This window comes from Pristis pectinata, chromosome 23, assembly GCF_009764475.1.
Source record: "Pristis pectinata isolate sPriPec2 chromosome 23, sPriPec2.1.pri, whole genome shotgun sequence".
Lineage (NCBI taxonomy): Eukaryota > Metazoa > Chordata > Chondrichthyes > Rhinopristiformes > Pristidae > Pristis > Pristis pectinata.
This window is the reverse complement of record NC_067427.1, coordinates 8,862,839-8,886,007: the sequence shown is the minus strand read 5'-3', so window position 1 is coordinate 8,886,007 and position 23,169 is coordinate 8,862,839. Positions and strand designations below refer to the sequence as shown.

The following is a 23,169-nucleotide window of genomic DNA, read 5'->3' as shown; positions in this document are numbered from 1 at the left end:
TGATAGAGGTAAGCCTTGCACGCGTGATGCTGCACGCAACACACTTTATTGCTAAGTTACAACAAGCGGTACTTATCTTGGGAGCACGCCTGAGCCCGTTTAACTGCAGCACCCCGTTCCAATCGGTCCACGATGACAGTCGCGACCGAACCTGTGGTGAGCCCAAATCCGAGAGACCTCACCACCGGTGCGCTCACTCTTTGAGACCCTGGTCACTTCTCTCCACCCCTACCTGGGTCGACCCTTTGTCCAGGTCAACCCATCACGTGACCATCGCCTCGGGCACTGCAGGATCATGTCTGCAGAGACAATACCTTGGTTACCTAGCACCCAGGTCACCCTTCCCCCACACACTTGCTCCCAGCAATCGTTCCTTGCGCTCTCTGGCCGACATTTCAGGATTCTTACTACACCAACTTTGAGAAAAAAGAAGTGTTTTCTTCAAAGTAGTGCTGCTTTTGAATTCACTTCCTGAGGTAAGTTTTCTTCACCCTTGGTCTGCTGAATACATAAACATACCTACTGCTCATAATGGCTCAACTTCTGAATTTCTTGTCTTATTTTCAGTCCCCATGGTAACCTAACTATGACACACGGAAGGATTTACCTTATTTTCAGAGGTGCTAAAATAAAGAGCAGGAATTTGATGTAAATCTGTCTTGAAAGAGAAAATAAGCTGAAGGGTAACAAAGGAAAATGAGTCATTTTACATCAGTCGCTGAATTGTGTCTCTGCCCTTCAAGTGTTCTGTGCTCCTGCACTAGCTAATGTCATCCCAAAATTGGCAGCAAAGATAATGTAAGAACGATTCTGTGGAATGCATTATTTTGAAGTCTCTCCACTTCTTTTACATCTGTAGTTTCCTGTGATTCTTTGAATCCAAAGACTGGTATGTACACTCAACGACCGCAGAGAAGCATAACTTCACATTTAAAGAGAACAGGCATTCAAGTTTGTTAATATTCATACCATGGTAATAGTGAAGCTTGCTGTTCATTTAAATAACACTATAATTATAATCTATATTCAATGAACTGTTGTGCTCCAGCGTTAGAGCTGTTTATTCAAAATTTCTTTGACTTGGTTGGGAGATCTGAAAGTCTTTAATTCCTCCCTCCCACTCTACTGCCTCCCATTTTTCATCTTTCTGCTACCATTGTGTTGCACTGTTTAGTGTCAAGCAGAAGTGCCACCTTGGCAAAGGTGCAACACAGGACTACTTGTCTGCCAAACAGCACAGACTCATAGAGTCACACAGCACGGAAACAGGCCCTTCGGTCCAACTGGTCCATGCCGACCAAGATTCCCATCTAAGCTAGTCCCATTTACTGGCGTTTGGCCCACATTCCTCCAAACCTTTCCCATCCATGTACCTGTCCAAGTACCTTTTAAATGTTGTTAATGTACCTGCCTCAACCACTTCCTCTGGCAGCTCATTCCATATACTGACCACCCTCTGGGTGAAAAAGTTGCCCCTCAGGTTAAATCTCTCCCCTCCCACCTTAAAGCTTTCCCCCCTAGTTCTTGATTCCCCAACCCTGGGAAGAGACTGTGTGCATTCACCCTATCTATGCCCCTCATGATGTCATGCAATAGACAGAGCAGAGCGATCCTGTGAAGGATCAGGTCAAACCTCTGCACTCCTGCAACATCTAGCTGTAACTGGTAGTGGAAATTAAATAGAAAAAGTGGAGGTGTCTCTCAGAACATTCCCATCCTCAATAATGGGGAAATGTAGGCACTGTAGTGTAGTGGTTAGCTTAATGCTATTACAGCGCCAGCGACCCGGGTTCAATTCCTGCCTCCGTCTGTAAGGAGTTTGTACGTTCTCCCTGTGTCTGTGTGGGTTTTCCCCAGGTGCTCCGGTTTCCTCCCACATTCCAAAGATATACGGGTTAGGAAGTTGTGGGCATGCTAGGTTGGCGCCAGAAGCGTGGCGACACTTGCGGGCTGCCCCCAGAACACTCTACGCAAAAGATGCATTTCACTGTGTGTTTCGATATACATGTGATTAAAAAAGATATCTTAACTTATGTTATCTTATGAAGCAAATGACTTCCAAAGACAAGGCTGAAACATTTTCAGTCATCTTCAGTCAGATGTGTTGAGTTATCTTGGCTTCCTCCTGAGGCCACCATCATCACTGAAGCCAGCCTGTAACAGGCAACATGCCACCAAAATGTTTGGAGCTTGAATTTGAGAACTAGCGTGCCTTTGGATAAAGTATTCCAGTTACAGACAATGTGGAAAATTGCTGGGGTATATCCTGGCAACAAAAAGCAAAATGGTTAATTCCTGTCCCGTCTGTCATCAGCAAAGGGATGGCAAATGTCATCTACAGAACTCTCAGGCAGAACTACTCACCTGCTCAGTTTGGGAGTTGTCGGGTCAACTCTGTGCCAGACCTCATCATAGCCTTAATCCAAATGTGGACAGAAGAGATGAAACGCAAAGGAATCAGAATCAGGTTTATTATCACTGACAAATGTCGTGAAATTTGTTGTTTTGCGGCAGCAGCACAGTGCAGAGACGTAAAAATTACTATAAGTTATAAAACTAAATAAATAGTACAAAAGGGGTATAATGAGGTAGTGTTCATGGGTTCATGGACTGTTCAGAAATCTGATGGTGGAGGGGAAGAAGCTGTCCCTGAAACATTGAGTGTAGGTCTTCAGGCTCCTGTACCTCTGTGAAGAGGGCATGTCCTGGGTGGTGAGGGTCCTTAGTGATGGATGCTGCCTTCTTGAAGCACCGCCTCTTGAAGATGTCCTCAATGGTGGGGAGGGTTGTGCCCGTGATGGAACTGACTGAGTCTACAATCCTCTGCAGCCTCTTTCGATCCTGCGCATTGGAGCCTCCAACCCAGGTGGTGATGCAACCAGTCAGAATGCTCTCCACCGTACATCTGTAGAAATTTGCAAGAGTATTTGGTGACGTACTAAATCCCCTCAAACTCCGAACAAAGTAGAGCCGCTGGCATGCCTTCTTCGTGATTGCATCAATGTGTTGGGCCCAGGATAGATCCTCTGAGATGTTGATGCCCAGGAACTTGAAGCTGCTCACCCAGGTGAGAGTGACTTTCCCTGACAGTAGGGCAGCATTTGACCAAATATGGCACCAACAAGGCCTGGTATAACTGAAGTCGTACCTTATGCAAAGGAGTTGTGGTTGTTGGAGGTCAATCGCCGCTGCCTCAGGAGTTCCTCAGGGCAGTTTCCTTGGCCCAACCATCTTCATCACAAGATCAGAAGTGGCCATCTTTTCTCATGGGATTTGCACAATACTCAATTTTATTTGCAGAAAACTCCTCAGTCCATGCCGGCTTGCAGAAAGAACTATGCATGCGACAAGACAGAGTCTAATTACTAACCTCTGACATACAGAAAGCTGAAAAAAATAAGAGACAGTAGGGTGGGAGGGAGGAATTAGATACTTTCAGATCTCCAAATTAAGTCAAAGTTTCAAATAAGCAACTCTAACCCTGAAGTTCAACACTTTAATAGAGTCATAGAGTTATGCAGCATAGAAACAGGCCCTTCGGCCCAACTGGTCCATGCCAACCAAGGTATCCCATCCAAGCTAGTCCCATTTGCCAGTGTTTGGCCCATAACCTTCTAAACTTTTCCAATCCACGTACTTGTCTTTTAAAAGCCGTATTGTACCTTTCTCAACCACTTCCTCTGGCAGCTCATTCTGCTTAGATACCACCCTTTGTGTAAAAAAGTTGCCCCTCAGGTTCTTATTGAATCTCTCCCCTCTCACCTTAAACCTATGCGCTCTAGTTCTTGATTCCCCAGCCCTGGGAAAAAGACTGAGTGCACTCACCCTATCTATACCCCTCATGATTTTATACACCTCTATAAGAACACCTCTCTGTCCCCTGCGCTCTAAGGAATAAAGTCCTAATGTAGATGTATTGAATGTAGATTATTGTTATAATGTTCCTTGAGTGGATGGTGTCTTTCACTATTAACATAATATGGTACCAATATTAACAACTTGAATGCCAGTTCTCTTGAAATGTAAAGTTATGCTTCACTGCAGTGTTGAACCTGGATACAAATCTATGGATTCTAAGAATCACAGGAAAATATGGAAGTAAAAGAAGAAGAGAGACTTTGAAATAATGCATCCAACAAAATCATTCTTACATTATCTTTGCTGCCAATTTTTGGATGACATTACTATTGTTGATCTCCCAGCATCAACAATAACACCGTCGAGGATGAATTCCTGGTGTGTGTACGAGATTTTTTTATAGATCAATATATTGAAGAGACATCTGGTGAACAGACTACCCTAGACTGCAATGAGAAAAGGTTAGTTAATAATCTTGTTTGCACGGAAGACTGATGATAACATTATCGTAACACCATTAAGATGGAAAGTGAAAGTAGTTCAATCAGAAATTAGGGTCCTAAATTTAAACTCTGATGGTATCTATGATAGATGGAGGGTCTCATTGTCTATGATAGATGGAGAGTCTCATTGTCTATGATAGATGGAGAGTCTCATTGTCTATGATAGATGGAGGGTCTCACTGTCTATGATAGATGGAGGGTCTCATTGAAAGGGATGATGGTGGATAGGAAATGGCTAGCATTAAGGAGCAAGTCCAACAACTGCAACTGTTATGTGTTCAGAAACACAAATGGGAAAATGACCAAACTACAGCTTACAAAATGTGTTCAGGACACAAAAATTGGTGGAGCTGTGAATAGCGAGGGATGTTGTTCAAGGATACAGCATGAGATAGATCAGTTTGAAATTTGGATGGGGAAATGGAGCAGGTGGAGTTTAAAATGGACAAAAGTGATGTGATGCATTTTGGAAGGTCAAATGCAAGAGGAAAATATACAGTAAATGGCAGGATCCACAGGAGCATTGATGTACAGAGGGATCTTGGGGTGCAAGTCCATAGCTCCCTGAAAGTGGCAACACAAGTAGATGGAATGGTACAATGTGCTCGCTTTCATCAGTCAGGGCATTGAGTATAATAGTTGGGAAGTCATGCTGCAGCTGTGTAAACTTTGATTCGTCCACATTTGGAGTATTGTGTGTAGTTCTGGTCACCACACTACAGGAAGGATGTGGAGGCTTTGGAGAGGGTGCAGAAGAGGTTCACCAGGATGTTGCCTGGATTAAAGAGTATTAGCTATAAGAAGAGGTTGGACAGATATGGATGGTTTTCTCTGGAGTGTTGGAGGCTGAGGGACGACCTGATGAAAGTACATAAAATTACGAGAGGCATAGATAAAGTCTTTTTCCCAGGCGAGAGGGGGATAGTTTAAAGGAAATTTGTAAGACAAATATCTTACACAGAGAATGTTGGGTGCCTGGAACACACTGCCAGTGGTGGCCCTAGAAGCAGGTACGATAGCAACGTTTAACAGGCATTTAGACAGACACAAGAACAGACAGAGAATGGAGGGATACAGGCCAGGTGCAGGCAGATGGGATTAGTTTAGATTGGCATCATGGTCAGCACAGACAAGGTGGGCCGAGGGCCTGTTCCTGTGCTGTACTGTTCTAGAGTTCTAAAAATTAGATCCAAAACAGAAAGTATAAAGAGGTTGCTGGAAGAAGTAACAGGCCTGAGGATTGGGCAGCAAATGAACCAAGAGTTTGATTAAAAGAGGAAAATGACAGGGTGAGAGTAATTTGCAAAGAACATAAAAGTGGACTATTTATACTGGGGAATATAGAATGGCAGAACAACTAAACAAATATTTTGGTTCTATCTACACAGGAGAAGACACAAATGATTTCCCAGAAATGCCATGGGAACTAAAAATCTAATGAAAAGCAGGAATTAAAGGATACCAACATTAATGAAATAATAGTGCTGGAGAAATTAATGGCACTGAAAGTTGATAAATCTCCAGGGTCTGATAATCTGCATCCCTGAGTACGAAAAGACGTTACTGTAGAAATAGTGAATGCGTTGGTTGCCATGGAAATAGTGGATGCATCGGTTGATAACTTCCTAAATATAGCTTCCTGCAGATTGGAGGGTGATCACTACAGTATTCCCTCACTATTTATCAAAGGAGGGAATGGGAGCACGGGGACCTACGGACCAGTTAGCTTAATATCATAGCTGGGGAAATGTTAGAGGCTATTAGAAAGGGTGTGGTAATAGGACATGTACAAAATAGCAATGGATTAGATTTATGAAAGGAGAATTATTTTTAACAAGCTTACTGGAATTTTTTGAGGATGTGACTTGTAGAGTAGATACGGGAGAACCAGGGACCTGATTTATTTGGGTTTTCAGAAGTCCCACATAAGAGGTTAGTGAGCAATATTAAAGCATATGAAAATGGGGATTATTTACTTGCATAGATTGAGAACTGGTTGCCTGACGGGGAGCAGGAAGTAGGACTAAATGAGACTTTCTCAGATGGCAGGTGGTGACTGGTGGGTGCCATAGGAATCAGTACTTGGGGCCAGCTAGTCACAATTTATATCAATGATTTGGACAAGGAAACTGAAAGCAGTATTTCTAAGTTTGTGAATGATGTGAAACTGAATGACATTGCGAGTTGTGGGGAGGATGCAAAGAGACTTCAAGGCAACTTATATTGAGTGGGTGGGCAAATATATGACATGCAGTATAATGTGGAGAGGTGTGAAGTTATCTACTTCAGTAGGATGAACAGAAAGGCAGATGGAGAGAGTTTGGGTAGTGTTGATTTATAAGGATTAAGAAGGCAAGAGGTATTTTGGCCTTCCTTGCTGGAGGTTTTGAGTATAGGGACAAAGATATCTTGCTACAATTGTACAGGGATCTGGTGAGACCACACTTGCAGCACTGTGTGCAGTTCTGGTCTTCTTAACAAATGATATACTTGTCATCCAGGGAGTGCAGTTCAGATTCACCAGATTGGTTCCTGGCATGGTGGGACTGTTGTATGAGGGGAGATTAGAGCAACTGGACTTAGAGTCTTTGAATCATAAAGCACAGAAACAGGCACTTCAGCTCACCACATCCATGCTGATCTTTTTGCCCATCTAGGGCAAGTCTATTTGCCCGCACTAGGACCGTATCCTTCTATGCCTTGTCTATTTAAGTGTCTGACTAAATGCCCCTTAAACATAGTAATTGCATCTGTCAAAATCCCTCAGGATTGTTTCAATTATGTTTCTTCCAACTCTTACAGCAGATACAAGCTTAGGCAACCTTTGCGCATGCCCATTCCAGTGTCAGTCTAGCCCGCTTCCAATGCATTGGCATCCTTCCTTAAAGAAGGAGACCAACACTGTACAAAGTTCTCCAGATGTGGTTTCACCAAAGCCCTGTATAAATGATGTAAAACATCCTTATTTTGTATTCAATTTTCCCAACAATGAACAGTGACATTCTGTTGGCTTTCTGAATTACTTGCTGTACCTGCCTTTTGTAAAATATGCATCTGGACACCCACATCCCTCTGTACCACAGAGCTCTGCAATCTCTCACTATTGAGATAATGTGCTTCTTATTTACTTTACCTGTCTAGATGAACAAATTCACATTACACTCCACTTGCCAGATCTTCACTCTCTCACTTAACTGATCTATATTCTTTTGTAGCTTCCTTTAAGACTACTTCACAACTTAGTTTCCTACCTATTTTTGTCCCATTGGCAAATTTAACAGCCATACCTTCCATCCCTTTGTTCAAGAGATGTGCCACCAATCCTGTGACACACCACTTGGTACATCTTGCCAATCAGAAAAAGACCTATTCTCTATTACTCTTTAACCAGCCTATCTTCTATCCACACTAAGATGTTACTACCTATGCCATGAATTTTTATTTTCTTCAATAACCTTTGTTTTGGGATATTGGCACAGATTTCACGTTTTGGTGACTGGTGTACCTCTCTAGGATCAGCTGCTTCCTCAATCAACAAGCTGTGGACTTCACTGGTGTGTGCAGTAAATTGACTTCCTCCAGTAAAAATATGCTTAGACTTCAATAGGTGCTTCCTGACTGTGAAGTGTAACCGGACCGTACAAGGACATAAAGTTTACATGAAATGGAAGCCTTTGAGAGATGCAATAGAAATATATGATAGCTAGTAGCCTTCATCTTTAAGAGATCACCAGTTCGAGTTATAGCAAGTGATGCCCCTCTCCTATTTTGGTTTATGTTGAGTGTAAGGTTGTATTTGACAGCTAGCTTTGTAACCACAGCCAGTGTCAGTACTAGTCCCATCAAGCTGGGAGCTGACTGCGTAGGTTCTGTGAACCATGTTTATCACTGGCCATTTTATTAACCAGGAGGCCTAAAAATTCTTCTTTGTGATATTGCTTTCAGCAAGCTTTGCCCGTTAGTGCAAATCCTCCCAAACAAATTCTAGTGTGGAAAAATAACTGCATTTCATGTATTATTCAAAACGTGATAAACTTCCCTGCACAACAAACTCCAAAATAATTGGGCAAATGTTACTTTATTTTAGATAGTCAGCAGTTACATCTTCATAAGTACCTGTCTATTTATAAATCAATAACACATCCTCCAATTGATCGATCCATCTATCTGTCATATCTGTCTAACTATTTCTGCTTCTTTCCCTCAATCTCCCTCTGTTATTGGTCTGCATATCTGTTTAATTCACTGCCTCTGTTCTTTCTCTACTTCTCTCAGCTATCTATCTTTATTTTTGTTTGTCTACATATCATCCATTTTCCCATTGGTTAAGATGGTGTTATGTGTATTTTTTTATTCAGTATCTTACTCATTATCACTTGATTAACTTATAAATGACCCACCCCATATTTTAAGCAGTTATTTTGATAAGATAAGATATCTTTGTTAGTCACATGTACATAGAAACACACAGTGAAATGCATCTTTTTGCGTAGAGTGTTCTGGGGGCAGCCTGCAAGTGTCGCCACGCTTCCGGTGCCAACATACCATGCCCACAAATTCCTAACCTTTACGTCTTTGGAATGTGGGAGGAAACCGGAGCACCTGGAGGAAACCCACGCAGACACGGGGAGAACATACAAACTCCTTGCAGACAGTGGCTGGAACTGAACCTGGGTCACTGGCGTTGTAAAACGTTATGCTAACCGCTACACCACCATGCTGGAACAGTTTCTCTGAATGGATGGTAGCAGTCTTTTCTCCAGCGTCTAATACTAGGGGACATGGGTTGAGGGTGAGAGGGGAAAGACTTAAAAGGGGCCTGAGGGGCAACTTTTATATTATTGGCTAGCTGAGTAAAGGTAACCACAGAGAGGAGCTGGCCAAAGTTGATTGGAAGGGGACCCCAGCAGGGATGATGGTAGAGCAGCAATGGCAGGAGTTTCTGGGAGTAATTCGGAAGACACAGAACCAGTTCATCCCAAAGAAGAAGAAGCATTCTAAAGGGAGGGTGAGGCAACCATGGCTAACAAGGAAGTCAAAGTCAGCAGAAAATCAAAAGAGAGGGCATACGATATTGCAAAACTTAGCAGGAAGCTAGAGGATTGGGAAGCTTTTAAAAACCAACAGAAGGCAACTAAAAAAGCAATAAGGGGAGGAAAGATGAAATATGAAGGTAAGCTAGCCAATAATATAAAAGAGGATACCAAAAGATTTTTTAGATATATAAAGAGTAAAAGAGAGGCAAGAGTGGACATTGGACCACTGGAAAATGACGCTGGAGAAGTAGTAATAGGGAACAAAGAAATGGTGGACCAACTAAATAAGTATTTGTGTCAGTCTTCACCGTAGAAGACACCAGCAAAATGACAGAAATTCAAGACAGTTGGGAGCAGAAGTGAGTGTAGTCGCTATTCCTAAGGAGAAGGTGCTTGGGAAGCTGAAAAGCCTGAAGGTGGATAAGTCCCCTGGACTGGATTGACTACACCCCAGGGTTCTGAAGAGATTGTGGAGGCATTAGTAGTGATTTTTCAAGAATCACTAGATTCAGGAATGGTTCTGGAGGACTGGAAAATCGCAAATGTCACTCCACTCTTTAAGAAGGGAGGGAAGCAAAAGACAGGAAATTATAGGCCAGTTAGCCTGACTTCAGTGGTTGGTAAGATTTTTAAGGATGAGGTTTCGGGGTACTTGGAAGCACATGATAAAATAGGCCGAAGTCAGTTTGGTTTCCTTAAGGGGAGATCTTGCCTGACAAATCTGTTGGAATTCTTTGAGGAAGTAACAAGCAGTAGGATAGACAAAGGAGGGTCGGTGGATGTTTAGTTGGATTTTCAGAAAGCCTTTGACAAGGTGTCACACGTGATGCTGCTAAACAAGATAGGAGCCCGTGGTATTACAGGAGAGGTACTAGCATGGATAGAAGATTGGCTGACTGGCAGAAGGCAAAGAGTGGGAATAAAGGGGGCCTTTTCTGGTTGGCTGCTGTGACTAGTGGTGTTCCGCAGGGGTCGGTGTTGGGTCCGCTACTTTTCACGTTATATGTCAATGATCTGGATGATGGAATTGAGGACTTTGTGGCCAGGTTTGCGGATGATACAAAGATAGGTGGAGGGACAGGTAGTGTTGAGGAAGCAGGGAGTCTGCAGAAGGACGTGGACAGGTTGGGAGAATGGACAAAGAAGTGGGAGACGGAATACAGCGTGGGGAAGTGTACGGTCATGCACTTTGGTAGAAGGAATAAAAGAGTCGAATATTTTCTAAACGGGGAGTGAATTCAGAAATTGGAGGTACAAGGGGACTTGGGAGTCCTGGTACAAGATTCCCTAATGGTTCACTTGCAAGTTGAGTCGATAGTAAGGAAGGCAAATGCAATGTTATCATTCATTTCGAGAGGACTAGAATATAAAAGCAAGGATGTAATGCTGAGGCTTTATAAGGCATTGGCCAGACCACATTTGGAGTATTGTGAGAAGTTTTGGACCCCATGTCTAAGGAAGGATGTGCTGGCATTGGAGAGAGTCCAGAGGAGGTTTATGAGAATGATCCCGGGGATGAAAGGATTAATGTATGAGGAGCGTTTGATGGCTCTGGGCCTGTACTCATTGGAGTTTAGAAGGATGAGGGGGGATCTCATTTAAAGCTACCAAATATTGACAGGCCTGGATAGAGTATGTTTCCAGTAGTGGGAGAGTCTAGGACCAGAGGGCACAACCTCAGAATAAAAAAAGGATATCCCTTTAGAACAGAGATGAGGAGGAATTTCTTTAGCCAGAGTGTGGTGAATCTGAGGAATTCATTGCCACAGACTGGTGTGGAGGCCAAGTCATTGGGTATATTTAAAGTGGAGGTTGATAGGTTCTTGATTATTAAGGGCATCAAAGGTTCCAGGGAGAAGGCAGGAGAATGGAGAGGTAAAAATAAATCAGCCATGATGGAATGATGGAGTAGACTCAATGGGCCGAATGGCCTAATTCTGCTCCTATGTCTTGTGAGAGAAACAAAGGACTGCAGATTCTGGAGTCTAGACGATAAAACAACAAGATGCTGGAGGAACTCAGCAGGCCAGGCAGCATCTGTGAAGAAAAGCAGGCGGTCAACGTTTCGGGTCAGGACTCTTCTTCAGGACCTATGTCTTATGGTCTTATAACTTTTTTACGCAGAGAGTGGTGAGTATATGGGACAAGCTGCCAGAGGAAGTAGTTGAGCTACAAAAATATCACTTAAGAAGCACCTGGATAGGTACATAGAGGGATGGGTCTAAGAGGGACATAGGCTGAATGCAGGAAATTGGGATTAGCTGGGTGGACACAATGGTCAGCATGGACTAGTTGGGCCGAAGGGCCTGTATCCGTGCTGTATTGCTCTATGACTCTATGAATGTTGCACCTCAAGCTGCAATTCAAGACAAGCTCATCCATATTTCCATACAATATAGGAGGTGGCCATTTGGCCCATCAAGTCCATGTCAGCTCACAATCCCAACCCCACACCAATTTTCCCTACAAATGCTCTCGACTTTCCCATCAACTCCTCATGGATTCTAGCACCCACCTACCCTACACTAAGGGCAACTTACAGTGGCCAATTAACCTACCTCTTTGGGGATGTGGGAAGAGACTGGAGCACCCAGAGGAAACTCACGTGGTCATGGGGAAAATGTGTAGACAGTACCGGGGTTCAGGATCGAACCTGGGTCACTGAGCTGTCAGCCAGCAGTAGTACTAACTGTATCACTGTGCCTCCCCTTGCTTCTCTTCTTACCTGGACTAGTGTTGCCTGACCTCATGTAGACTTTCTTGTTCCGGTGGAGACACAGGCAGGCAAGTTATTTGGTATGGACGAGTTGGGCCGAATCACCTGTTTCTGTGCTGTATAACTCTATGACTCTAAGCTGGGTCAGCCCAGTCCCAGTTTTGGATTCTGACCAAGCTGCTTTTGCCCACCGGATTTCCCTAGATGACAGCTGCTCAAGTCAATGGCTCACCAGTGCCTCTACTTCCTCAGGAGGTTAAAACAAATTGGCATATCCTCTTTGACACTCACCAACTTTGTCACTCATCCTATCTGGATGCATCATGGCTTGGTATGGCAACTGATCTGCCCAGGACCACAAGAAACTGCAGAGAGTTGTGGACACAGCCCAGCGCATCACAGAAACCAGCCTCCCCTCCTTGGACTCTGTCTATACCTCTCAATGCCTTGGTATTGGTATTGGTATTGGTTTATTATTGTCACTTGTGCTGAGGTACAGTGAAAAGCTTGTCTTAGAAACCGATCGTACAGGTCAATTCATTACACAGTGCAGTTATATTGAGTTAGTACAAAGTGCATTGAGGTAGTACAGGTAAAAACAGTAACAGTACAGAGTAAAGTGTCACAGCTACGGAGAAAGTGCAGTGCAATAAGGTGCAAGGTCACAACAAGGTAGATCGTGAGGTCATAGTCCATCTCATTGTATAAAGGAACCGTTCAATAGTCTTATCACAGTGGGGTAAAGCTGTCCTTAAGTCCAGTGGTACGTGCCCTCAGGCACCTGTATCTTCTACCCGATGGAAGAGGAGAGAAGAGAGAATGTCCCGGGTGGGTGAGGTGAAGCAGCCAGCATAATCAAAGACCCCACCCACCTGGGTCATTCTCTCTTCTCCCCTCTCCCATCAGGCAGGAAATACAGGAGCCTGCAGGCACATACCAGAGGGCTCAAGCACAGCTTCTATCCCACTGTAATAAGACTATTGAATGGTTCCCTTCTACGATGAGATGGACTCTTGACCTCACAATCTACCTTGTTTGACCTTGCACCTTAGTGTCTACCTGCAGTGCACTTCCCTGTAGCTGTGACACTTTGTACTGTTATTGTTTTTACCCCGTACTACCACAATGCACTGTGTACGGAATTGACCTGTACGATCGGTATGCAAGACAAGTTTTTCATTGTACCTCGGTACAAGTGACAATAGTAAACCAATACCAATACCAATACCACATCCAGCCCTGAGATAGAAGGTCCTCTGCAGATATGTTAAATATGTAAAGAATGCTGCAGAGCTGCACCTGTCAAAATGTAGTGAAGACATTAAAAAGAGTTTCGACCCGAAACGTCGACATTTCCTTCCCTCCCACAGATGCTGCTCGACCCGCTGAGTTCCTCCAGCAGATTGCTTGTTGCATTAAAGTGAGGGCTCTGGTGGTCTTTCCAGCTTGATGTGGAAGTCTTGGAGTGAAACAGCTTGAGTGATACATCCCCATCAACTACCCCACTCACCTACACACTACACCCGAGAGGCCAATTAACTTACCAACCCACACTCCTCACAGAGGTCAGGATCGAACCCGGATCTCTGGTGTTGTGAGGCAGCTGCTCTACTGGCTGTGCCACTGTGACTTGACGGCACTTTTTCAAAGAGAAGGGGAGAGTTCCTCAGTCCCTTGGCCAATTCACTAAAGCAGATGAAGCGTACAATATCATATTGTTCTTGGTGGGATCTTGCTGTGTCCAAATTAGTTTAATTAAGACACAGAAGAACTTCAAAAGAACTATATTGCTTCCAAACTGTCTTGGCCTGTGCTGAGGTTATAAAAGGTGCTGCACATGGAGGACTCGGGAAGGATCCCTGAGCCACAGAAAGGAATGGGTTGCAGCAATGATTCCTTCACATCTTTACATTGTCACGGGGTCAGAAGTACAGCAGTTTGACTGGAAACAATCAAAGGAGCAGAGCAGAAGGGAGACTGAGACAAATGAAGAGGTAGTTGTGTCAATCCATTTCTATGAGAAATGCCGAGGAAAATCAATGAACCTTATAAAATAAATCAAAGGAACAGGAAGAACCAGGACAAGACCATGCCCGCTCTGTCATTCAATAAGATGAAGGCTGATCCTGCACCTCAGCATCACTTTCCTGCACCAGACCACATTGTTTGATCTCCTTAATATTTGAAAATCTGTCGATCTCTGAAAATACTCAGCAGCTGACCCTCCACTGCCATCTTGGGGAGAGATTCACCATGAAGAAACTCTTTCTCATATTTGCGCTGAATGCTGACCCCCTTATTTTGAGAACCCCAGCCAGAGGAAACATCAACTTTGCACCTACCTATCAAGCCCCCTATGAACTATCAATGTGCTCACCTCTCATTCTTCCAAGCTCCACAGAATACAGGTCCACTCTGCATAATCCCTCCTCGTTTTACAAATCTCCATCCTAGGAATCAACCTGGTGAGATTTTGCTGCGTTTCCCCTAACATAAGTGCATCCTTCCTTATTTCAGATGCACAACCAACACTGCATTGGCTGCTTTCTGTGCTGTGAAATGATTCTGTCAAAAAGATCGATGCATTAAGCCAAGATATAAGTCAACAAGATTCTTCATGTTCTGCAGATTAAATGCAAGATATAGAGGAGGTGCTGGTAGGGAATCTAGGAAGATGACTAGTTCTTAGCCATGGGATGTCATCTTTAATAAACAAGCTTTCTAATGCACACTTCAATTATCCATATAAATGATAATTTCTGGCAATCCCATCAGCCTTAAATTCGTGTTGGTGATTCCTTAAAAAAAGGTCTAGAATTTGACATGAAATGAATTTACATCAGCAGATAAGTATGACTTCACAACAGGGAATTGTTCCCAATATCATCTATAGATGATGGAATTAGCAAATAATTTTCAGGGAATCAAACGTTGTGCTATTAATTGCTACTGCAGATCCCATGTTGCTGCTCATGTTGAGTGTTGGACTTTTGAAAGGAAAGTGACACTTGCGAAAGATTGTTGGCAATGTAGATTGGGAGAGCGAGAAAAGTGCAAGCTTGTTTCTCACATTACACTTCATCTGTTGTGGGAAGTTCCTTAACGCTAGGTCCCTACCTCTGACCTTCCAATGCTCTGACCCCGCCTTTGTCACTTTCAGACTTGTCTGCGGCCCTTGCCCTTCATCGCAGACTAGCTGACTCTCCCATCTCACACCAGATCTTGTCAACGTTTCAGGTCAAAACCCTGCATCAGGACCGAGCCCTGAAGTGCCAACAATTCCTTTCTTCCCACAGATGCTGCTTGACCCGTCAAGTTCCTCCAGCGGATTGCTGCTTGCTCCAGCTATCCACACATGCTTGCTCTGCCAGCCAGTGAGATCGTGGCTGATCGTTGACCTAACTCTTGCACAACTGGCGTTTTCTTCACTTAGCCTAAAGTGGGATTTGTTCGTCCTTTTATCCTCTTTAACCCTGTTGTGGTCTGAGGATTCATGCATGTGCCCTCCAGATGTCAGCATCTGCCGTCTCTTGTGTCTCACACCTGATCTCATTCACCATCACCCACTCTCACTCCCCCATCGCCTCTGGGTTTGCTCACCCCTCACATGCTACAAAGGTAAAATTCTCATCCTCAGATCATTTCATTGCTTTACTCCTCCTGGTGCCTGTAACTTCTGCAGCACTGAACCCACCTCCCTTCACCAACCCTCAATCCCATGAGGACAACAACAAAAGGAAAAATGTGCATTTCTACAGTGCCTCTTACATCCCTTTCAGGATGTCCCAGAGCACCTTAAAACCAAAGGAGCACTGTTGAAGTGTAGTTACTGTTTACATTTTTCCTCTTTGGCAGGCCCTCGGGATTGAGGATGACTTTCTTCCACTCTGGCTCTATGGGTTCTGAGATGACTGATGAGGTCAGTTTGGAATACACAGACTCTCCCACAGAAGGGGCAGGATCATCGCTGTAGGAGACACAACGAGAAATTAGATAAGGTATTGATTTATTAGTCACATGTACATGGAAACACAGAGTGAGATGCGTCTTTTTGTGTTACTGTGCTGGGGGGGGCAGCCCGCAAGTGTCGCCACTCTTCTGGCGCCAACATAGTATGCCCACAGCTCCCAACCCGTACGTCTTTGGGATGTGGGAGGAAACCGGAGCACCCGGAGGAAACCCCCGCAGACGCACGGAGAGGACATACAAACTCCTTACAGACAGCGGCAGGAATTGAACCCAGGTCGTAGGCACTGTAATAGTGTTAAACTCACTGCTACACTACCGTGCCAACGATGGTATTAATCCACCACAAACCCAACTCTGAAGGTGTCCAAATATTTCTTTTAGTGACGTTGAGTAAGGAATAAACATTGGCCCAGATACTTGGGATAACTGCATCCACCTACACTCTCTTCAAAGCAGTGCTCTGGGGAGATGAATTCTGATTCTCTTTCCGAATAGCTTATTTGGCAGGGCGCTAGGACCCTGAAGAGCTTTTTTATATTTGCCGTTCTTGTCCATCTCTTGTGACTTAATTACTATCTGCAGACGGTGCAGTTCTGTCCCTTCTCCTCAGATTTAAAGGCAGGCAGAAGCAACGCTCACTATGCTGTAGAGGATCTAACTTGGGGAAATAAAACATTAATTTTGATTTTCTCCGGATGTAATCCTGACACACGATTTGTGTTACAGAAGCAGTGCATTGAGGAGAGTCTTTGCACAGAGAGGGTTCACTGTGTGACCCAGCTGGCATTACCCATGCAGTTACTGTGAGTTTCGCTGCTGCTTTATCATAATTCACCTCGCGAAAATAGAGAGGGAGAGAGAGAAATCGAAAATGCGGAAGAGGGCATTCTTATTAAGAAAAGGGTGCAGCTTCGAAATACAAAGGTAAAAAAGATACTGTGTCTTTTTTGGTGGAATTTTACGGAAGTAACCTGCTGTCTGGAGCTCGCTGCTGGCTTTTTGAACTGCTATCGTGTGTGTGTGTTTTAATGTTGTATTGCACTCGTTAATCCTGCCTGGAATGGTGCTTTTCCTCAATATTACCCCACTGGCTTTTTTTTTTGGGGGGGGGGAGAATGAAATCTAGAATTCACCCCCTCATCCTGGGCACCTCCCCCTGTGTTCATGTTTCACAGGACAGGTAGAGCTTGCATTTAAATCGGCCGTTTTCAATTCTCTCTGCTCGAGTAGTAATAAGTTGTTTTTATCTTAGCCGACCTGGGAGTCGGATGGTAGGGAAGCGGTGGCTCGCTGTTCAATTCCAAGGTCTTTATTGGGGACTATGGAGGGAGTCAAACACACACACGCACACACACACACACACAGGACAAGCCTGATCCCGTGTGATAGGTGACACTGCACCTGCCTTTATGGAGACCTTCATCTCATCCGCTCCAAAACTCTTGGCAGCAACGAGTGACAATGATAATATTTGCAAGTATTTATTCGTGGTAGTTAGAGGGTTAGCCCCGCTACTCCATGCATAGAAATGATTTTACTGCAGAGCAAGGGGTGCAGAATGGAATACAATCAGAAAATGCAGGAAACTACAATGTTTGCACCATTCTGTTGATTTGGGCTCGTCGCTGTATTATTGTTGTATTTACTATTACCGTGCATTGTTTGTGAGCTTCACGCCAGCTCCCTGCACCCTGGTGTTTGTGACAATCTGAAACACTCTGCAGGTCAGGCAGCATCTGTGGAGAGTGAACCAGAGTGAAGGTTTCGGGTTGAAGACCTTTCCTTAGACTCCTGAGTTCAGACAAGAGATCTTCGAATTGGAACGTTGGCTGTTTCATTCTCCACAGGCGCTGCCTGACCTGTGGAGTGTTTCCAAAATGTGTTACTATCCCAGATTTCCTGACTCTGCAGATTTTTAAACATCTTCTAAATAAAAATTATTCTTGCAAAACCTAGGAGATCATTCTAAACCGAACCCCATAAATAATCGTTAAAATTCCCATTTTAAAGGGGGCACTTGGTTTCCTGAGCAAGTACTGAGGGAGGAGGTCGCTTGCTGGGGCAGGGAGCATAGCTGTGTTCCTACGCACGCCTTTGATTTTCACCGTGACTCGTTATACATCGCACAGGTAGATGCAATTTGCGAAAGCTTTGTCAGACTTTTTGTTTTTTGGTGTCCCTTAAGAGTCAATCACTTAAACCATCTTCTTCACCAGGGACAGGGAATGAAAAACTAAAGGGCAGAAGTTTAAGGTGAGAGGGGAAAAATTTAAAAGGGACCTGAGGGGCAATTTCTTCACGCAAAGGGTGATGCGTGTATGAAACCAGCCACAGGAAGTGGTAGAGCCAGGAAAATTATTGGTTTATTATTGTCACTTGTACCGAGGTACAGTGAAAAACTTGTCTTGCATACCGATCATACAGGTCAATTACACAGTGCAGTTACATTGGGTTAGTACAGAGTGCATTGAGGTAGTACAGGTAACAGTACAGAGTAAAGTGTCACAGCTACAGAGGAAGTGCAGTGCAGGTAGACAATAAGGTGCAAGGTCACAACAAGGTAGATTGTGAGGTCAGAGTCCATCTTATCATATAAGGGAACCGTTCAATAGTCTTATCAACATTAAAAAGACATTTGGACAGGTACCTGGATAGGAATGATTTAGCGGGATATGGGCCAAACGTGGGCAAATGGGGCTAGCTTAGATGGGGATCTTGGTCAGCATGGATGAGTTGGGCCGAAGGGCCTGTTTCCGTGCTGTATTGCTCTATGACTCTCACTTTGATATGCCCTCCTGCACTACTTAACCCTAGTGTTAAGCTGTATAAAGGAGTGTTTGCTGGCTTGTTCAATCACTCCTGCCACAGGTATAATGTCCCCATTAAGCAACCTGCAAGGATTTGTGGTCTAACTTGTGAGGGCCAGTGTGAAATCAGTGCTGTGCAATGATTTACAGACTGCCGGTGAGAACAGACTCCCCTGAACCAAGTGCTAATGCTGGTTTTCCTGTATTTCTTCACAGTCCATTAGAATTCCTCCCAGACCTGGCCGATTGATTTGCCAGCGAGATTTCCTGAACTGCTAGATTGTCGAGAAGATGACAAACAATTGGAGTAACAGTTACAAATTTAACATTATTAGTCAGATGAAACTTTTTCAGGTGCCAGACACTTCTGTTCCCTTTACTCTGGGATTTCCTGCGTAGTGTTCATTTAGTGCTGTAAGTTCCAGTAGTTTATTGTGCTTTGACGACACAGCTCTGGCAAGGGAGGTGGAGATCAGATGTTGGGAAGTCTTGTTACAACTGTCAAGGGTGTTGGTGAGACCATAGCTGGAGTACTGTGTACAGTTTTGGTCTCCTTATTTAAGGGGAGGGGGTATTCCTGCATCGAACATAGAACAGAACAGCACAGGAACAGGCCCTTTGGCCCACCATGTCTGTGCTGGCCATGATGCTAAAGTATCCCATCTGCCTGCAGATGGTCTCTATCCCTCCATTCCTTTCCTGTCCGTGCGCCTGTCTGAATGTCACTGTCATATCTGCTTCCCCTGCCTCACATTCCAGGCACCCACCACTCTCTGTAAAAATAAACTTACCTTGCACATCTCCTTTAAATATCCTCCCTCTCACCTTGGAGGCAGTTCAGAGGAATTTCTTCTGCTTGATGTCCAGGATGAAGGGGTTGTCATATGAAAGATGAGATCTCTTTATTAGTCACATGTACATCGAAACACACAGTGAAATGCACCTTTTGCATCGGGTGTTCTGAGGGCAGCCCGCAAGTCTCACCAGACTTCCGGGGCCAATATAACATGCCCAAAACTTCCAAACCCTTATGTCTTTGGAAGGTGGGAGGAAACCAGAGCACCCGGAGGACATCCACGCAGACACGAGGAGACCATACAGACTCCTTACAGACAGCGGCCGAATTGAATCCGGCTGCTGGTGCTGTAATAGTGTTACGCTAACCGCTACACTACTGTAATACCAAAAAGTGCTGGAGGAACTCAGCAGGTCAGGCAGCATCTATGGAGGAAATAAACAGTTGACGTTTCAGGCCGAGACCCTTCATCTTGTGTCTCCGCTACACTAAGATAAGAAAAGATCTTTATTAGTCACATGTACATCAAAACACACAGTGAAATGCATCTTTTGTGCAAAGTGTTCTGGGGGCAGTCCGCAAGTGTCGCCACGCTTCCAGCGCCAACACAGCGTGCCCACAACTTCCTAACCCTTACGTCTTTGGAACGTGGGAGGAAACGTGAGCACCCGGAGCAAACCCATGTAGACGCGGGGAGAACGTACAAACTCCTTGCAGACAGCGGCGGGAATTGAACCCAGGTTGCTGGCGCTGTAATAGCATTACGTTAACTGCTACACTACCGTGCCTGCCCAATGTTAAAAAAGACAATGGTATTGAAATGTGAACTATTCTGAGGAGTCTTGACAGAATAGGCTAAGAAGATGGAGCTGAGGAATTTCTGCTCTAAGAGGATAGTGAATCTTTGGAATTCTCCGCACAACTGTGGAGGCTGAATCATTTGGACTGTGGCCGAGACAGATGGGACTGTGGATAATTGGGAGCTGACAGTTTTGGGGAACTCAGGCCAATATCAGATAGGCCGTGATCTCAACAGGCAGAGGAGCAGCCCAGTGGTGCAGCTGGTAGAGCCGCTGCTTCACAGCTCCAGTGATCCGGGTTCAATCCTGACCTCGGATGCTGTCTGTGTGGAGTTTGCACGTTCGCCCTGTGACCGCGTGGGTTTCTCCATGTACTCTGGTTTCCTTCCACGTCCCAAAGATGGTTAGGTTAATTGGCTACTGTGAATTGCCTCTAGCGTGTCGAGGGGTGATAGAAACTGGGGAGAGGTTGATGGGAATGTAGGGAGAATAAAATGGGTTAAGGTAGGATTAGTGAGAAAATGGGTGCTTAACAGTTGGCCCAGAGTCAGTGGTCAGAAGTGCCCATTTACCTGCTGTGTCTTTCTGTGACTTGGAGCTAAGTGTCCTCCTCCTACTCCTTGCCTTCCATATGCCCACACTTGGAATATTGTGTGCAATTCTGGTCGCCTGGCGATGTCCTTAAGCTGGAAAGGGTGCAGAAAAGATTCCCAAGGACATTACCGGGACTGGAGGGCTTGAGTTATGGAGGCTGGATAGGCCGGGATTTTTTTCCCTGGAGCTTAGGAGGCTGAGGGGTGACCTTATTGAACTTTATAAAATCATGAGGGGCATCGATAAGATGAAAGGTCACAGTCTTTTCACTGTCTAGGACTAGAGGGCGTTTTAAGGTGGGGGGGAGCTGAGGGTTAACTTTTTCACACACAGGGTGGTGGGTATGTGGAACGAGCTGCCAGAGAAAGTGGTAGAGGTGGGTAAAGTTACATTTAAAAGACACTTGGACAGGTACATGGATAGGAAAGGTGGTGAGGGATATGGGCCAAACGTGGGCAAATGGGACTAGCTTAGGTGAGGCCCTTGGTTGGCATGGATGAGTTGGGCCACAGCGTCTGTTTCCGTGCTGTATGACTCTATCACTCTCTTTCCTAAGAATTGTATGTGCACACACTGGAGCATTGAAGTTGCTGCAAAAGAAATCTCATTCCGAAGTGCCAGGACTTGAGGGAAGTACCTTGATTTTCCATCTTGCCTCTTCAATCCATATTTAGCTGATGGGAACTCTCTACTGAACCCATCCAAACATCACTTTTGATGATTGAGTGCAAGAGGTTTTGTTTTTGGGAAATACTGTTTCTAGCTTTTTAATTTAACCCCTCTGCTTCTATTTAAAAAATCATTCCAAGGTATAAAACGCTATGAGTGTGTGTGGACTGGGGGCTGGGAGTGTTGTCACATGAGGGGATATTCCCCCTCTCCCCCTGGAATTATTGAGGACTTCTCCAAAGCACAAGTACACCTTTGTAGAACTTACAGTAGGCTTTGCTTGCAGGAGAACTGAAAACATCTGAGGTGTACACTTAAGGTTGTATCTTCTAATGTAAATTTGGTCCTATTCTCAACAGTGAAGTAGAAGAAAACTGGATTTCTCTGGTTTTGCCCAGGGGCAGAGCTGCTTCATTGGAGTTTCTGAAGGTGTAACTCGGGCATGATGTAACTAATGTAGGAACTTTCATCTGAACATTGAAGCAGATTTAAATCAGAAATATGCATATTTCCTGGGAGGCAAATATTCAAGTCATTGCAGAATGTACTGGGGAAATTCTGAGACATTCTATCCCCAGGTGCTGCTGGTAGAATAGATTCACCCTGGATATTAGATCCAGTGATTTTTTTTGTTAATCATCCATAGATCACTATGATAGTTTTCCTCTGGCGAAGTCCCAAGTCAGCTGAGCCTATCTTCTCTGGCGGTATTGGGGGTAAAAAAAAACACATGAAGTGTTTGCTTGATTTGATTTAACAATATTATATTTTCTTCTGGCATAGGTCAATTAATGGTGAAAAAACTTTAGCTGCAGGAGCAGGTCTGGTTGGTTATAAAATCATACTTGCTTAATGTGTCACCTAATTGGATTGGAAAGCAAAGGCACCAGACAAAATGTTTCTTTTCGTTTAAAGCATTATTTAACAATTGAATTTAAAGGCACCAGGTCACTATTGTGATTGTAGTGAGAATTTGAAGTGTGTGTATGTGTGGGTGGAGCTAACTTTGATGAATTTCTCTCTAGCATTTTTGTCGATTGTTCCAACAAATTAGAGAGGCCTATTTGTAAAAGGTCCCAAAGACAAAGAATGCTTAACTGGGGGCAGGCACGGTAGTGTAGCGGCTAGCGTAATGTTATCACAGCACCAGCAACCCGGGTTCAATTCTGGCCGCTGTCTGTAAGGAGTTTGTTTGTTCTCCCCGTGACTGCATGGATTTCCCCCGGGTGCTCTGGTTTCCTCCCACATTCCAAAGACGTACAGGTTAGGAATTTGTGGGCATGCTATGTTGGCACTGGAAGCATGGCAACACTTGCGAGCTGCCCCCAGAACACTCTATGCAAAAGATGCATTTCACTGTGTGTTTCGATGTACATGTGACTAATAAAGATATCTTATCTTAAACTTTTCTCGGATACTGT

At 44.4% G+C, this 23,169-nt stretch overlaps 1 protein-coding gene across 1 annotated transcript in view; it reads left to right on the top strand.

Moving 5' to 3' along the window:
• The first annotated feature begins 16,689 nt into the window (after positions 1 to 16,689).
• garnl3 (GTPase activating Rap/RanGAP domain like 3) overlaps positions 16,690 to 23,169 on the top strand; it is a 351,911-nt gene continuing 345,431 nt past the window's right edge. Inside the window, exon 1 of the mRNA XM_052036963.1 lies at positions 16,690 to 17,006. Coding sequence (XP_051892923.1) covers positions 16,954 to 17,006 — 53 coding nt within the window. The 5' untranslated portion in view covers positions 16,690 to 16,953. The remainder of the gene's footprint in view (positions 17,007 to 23,169) is intronic.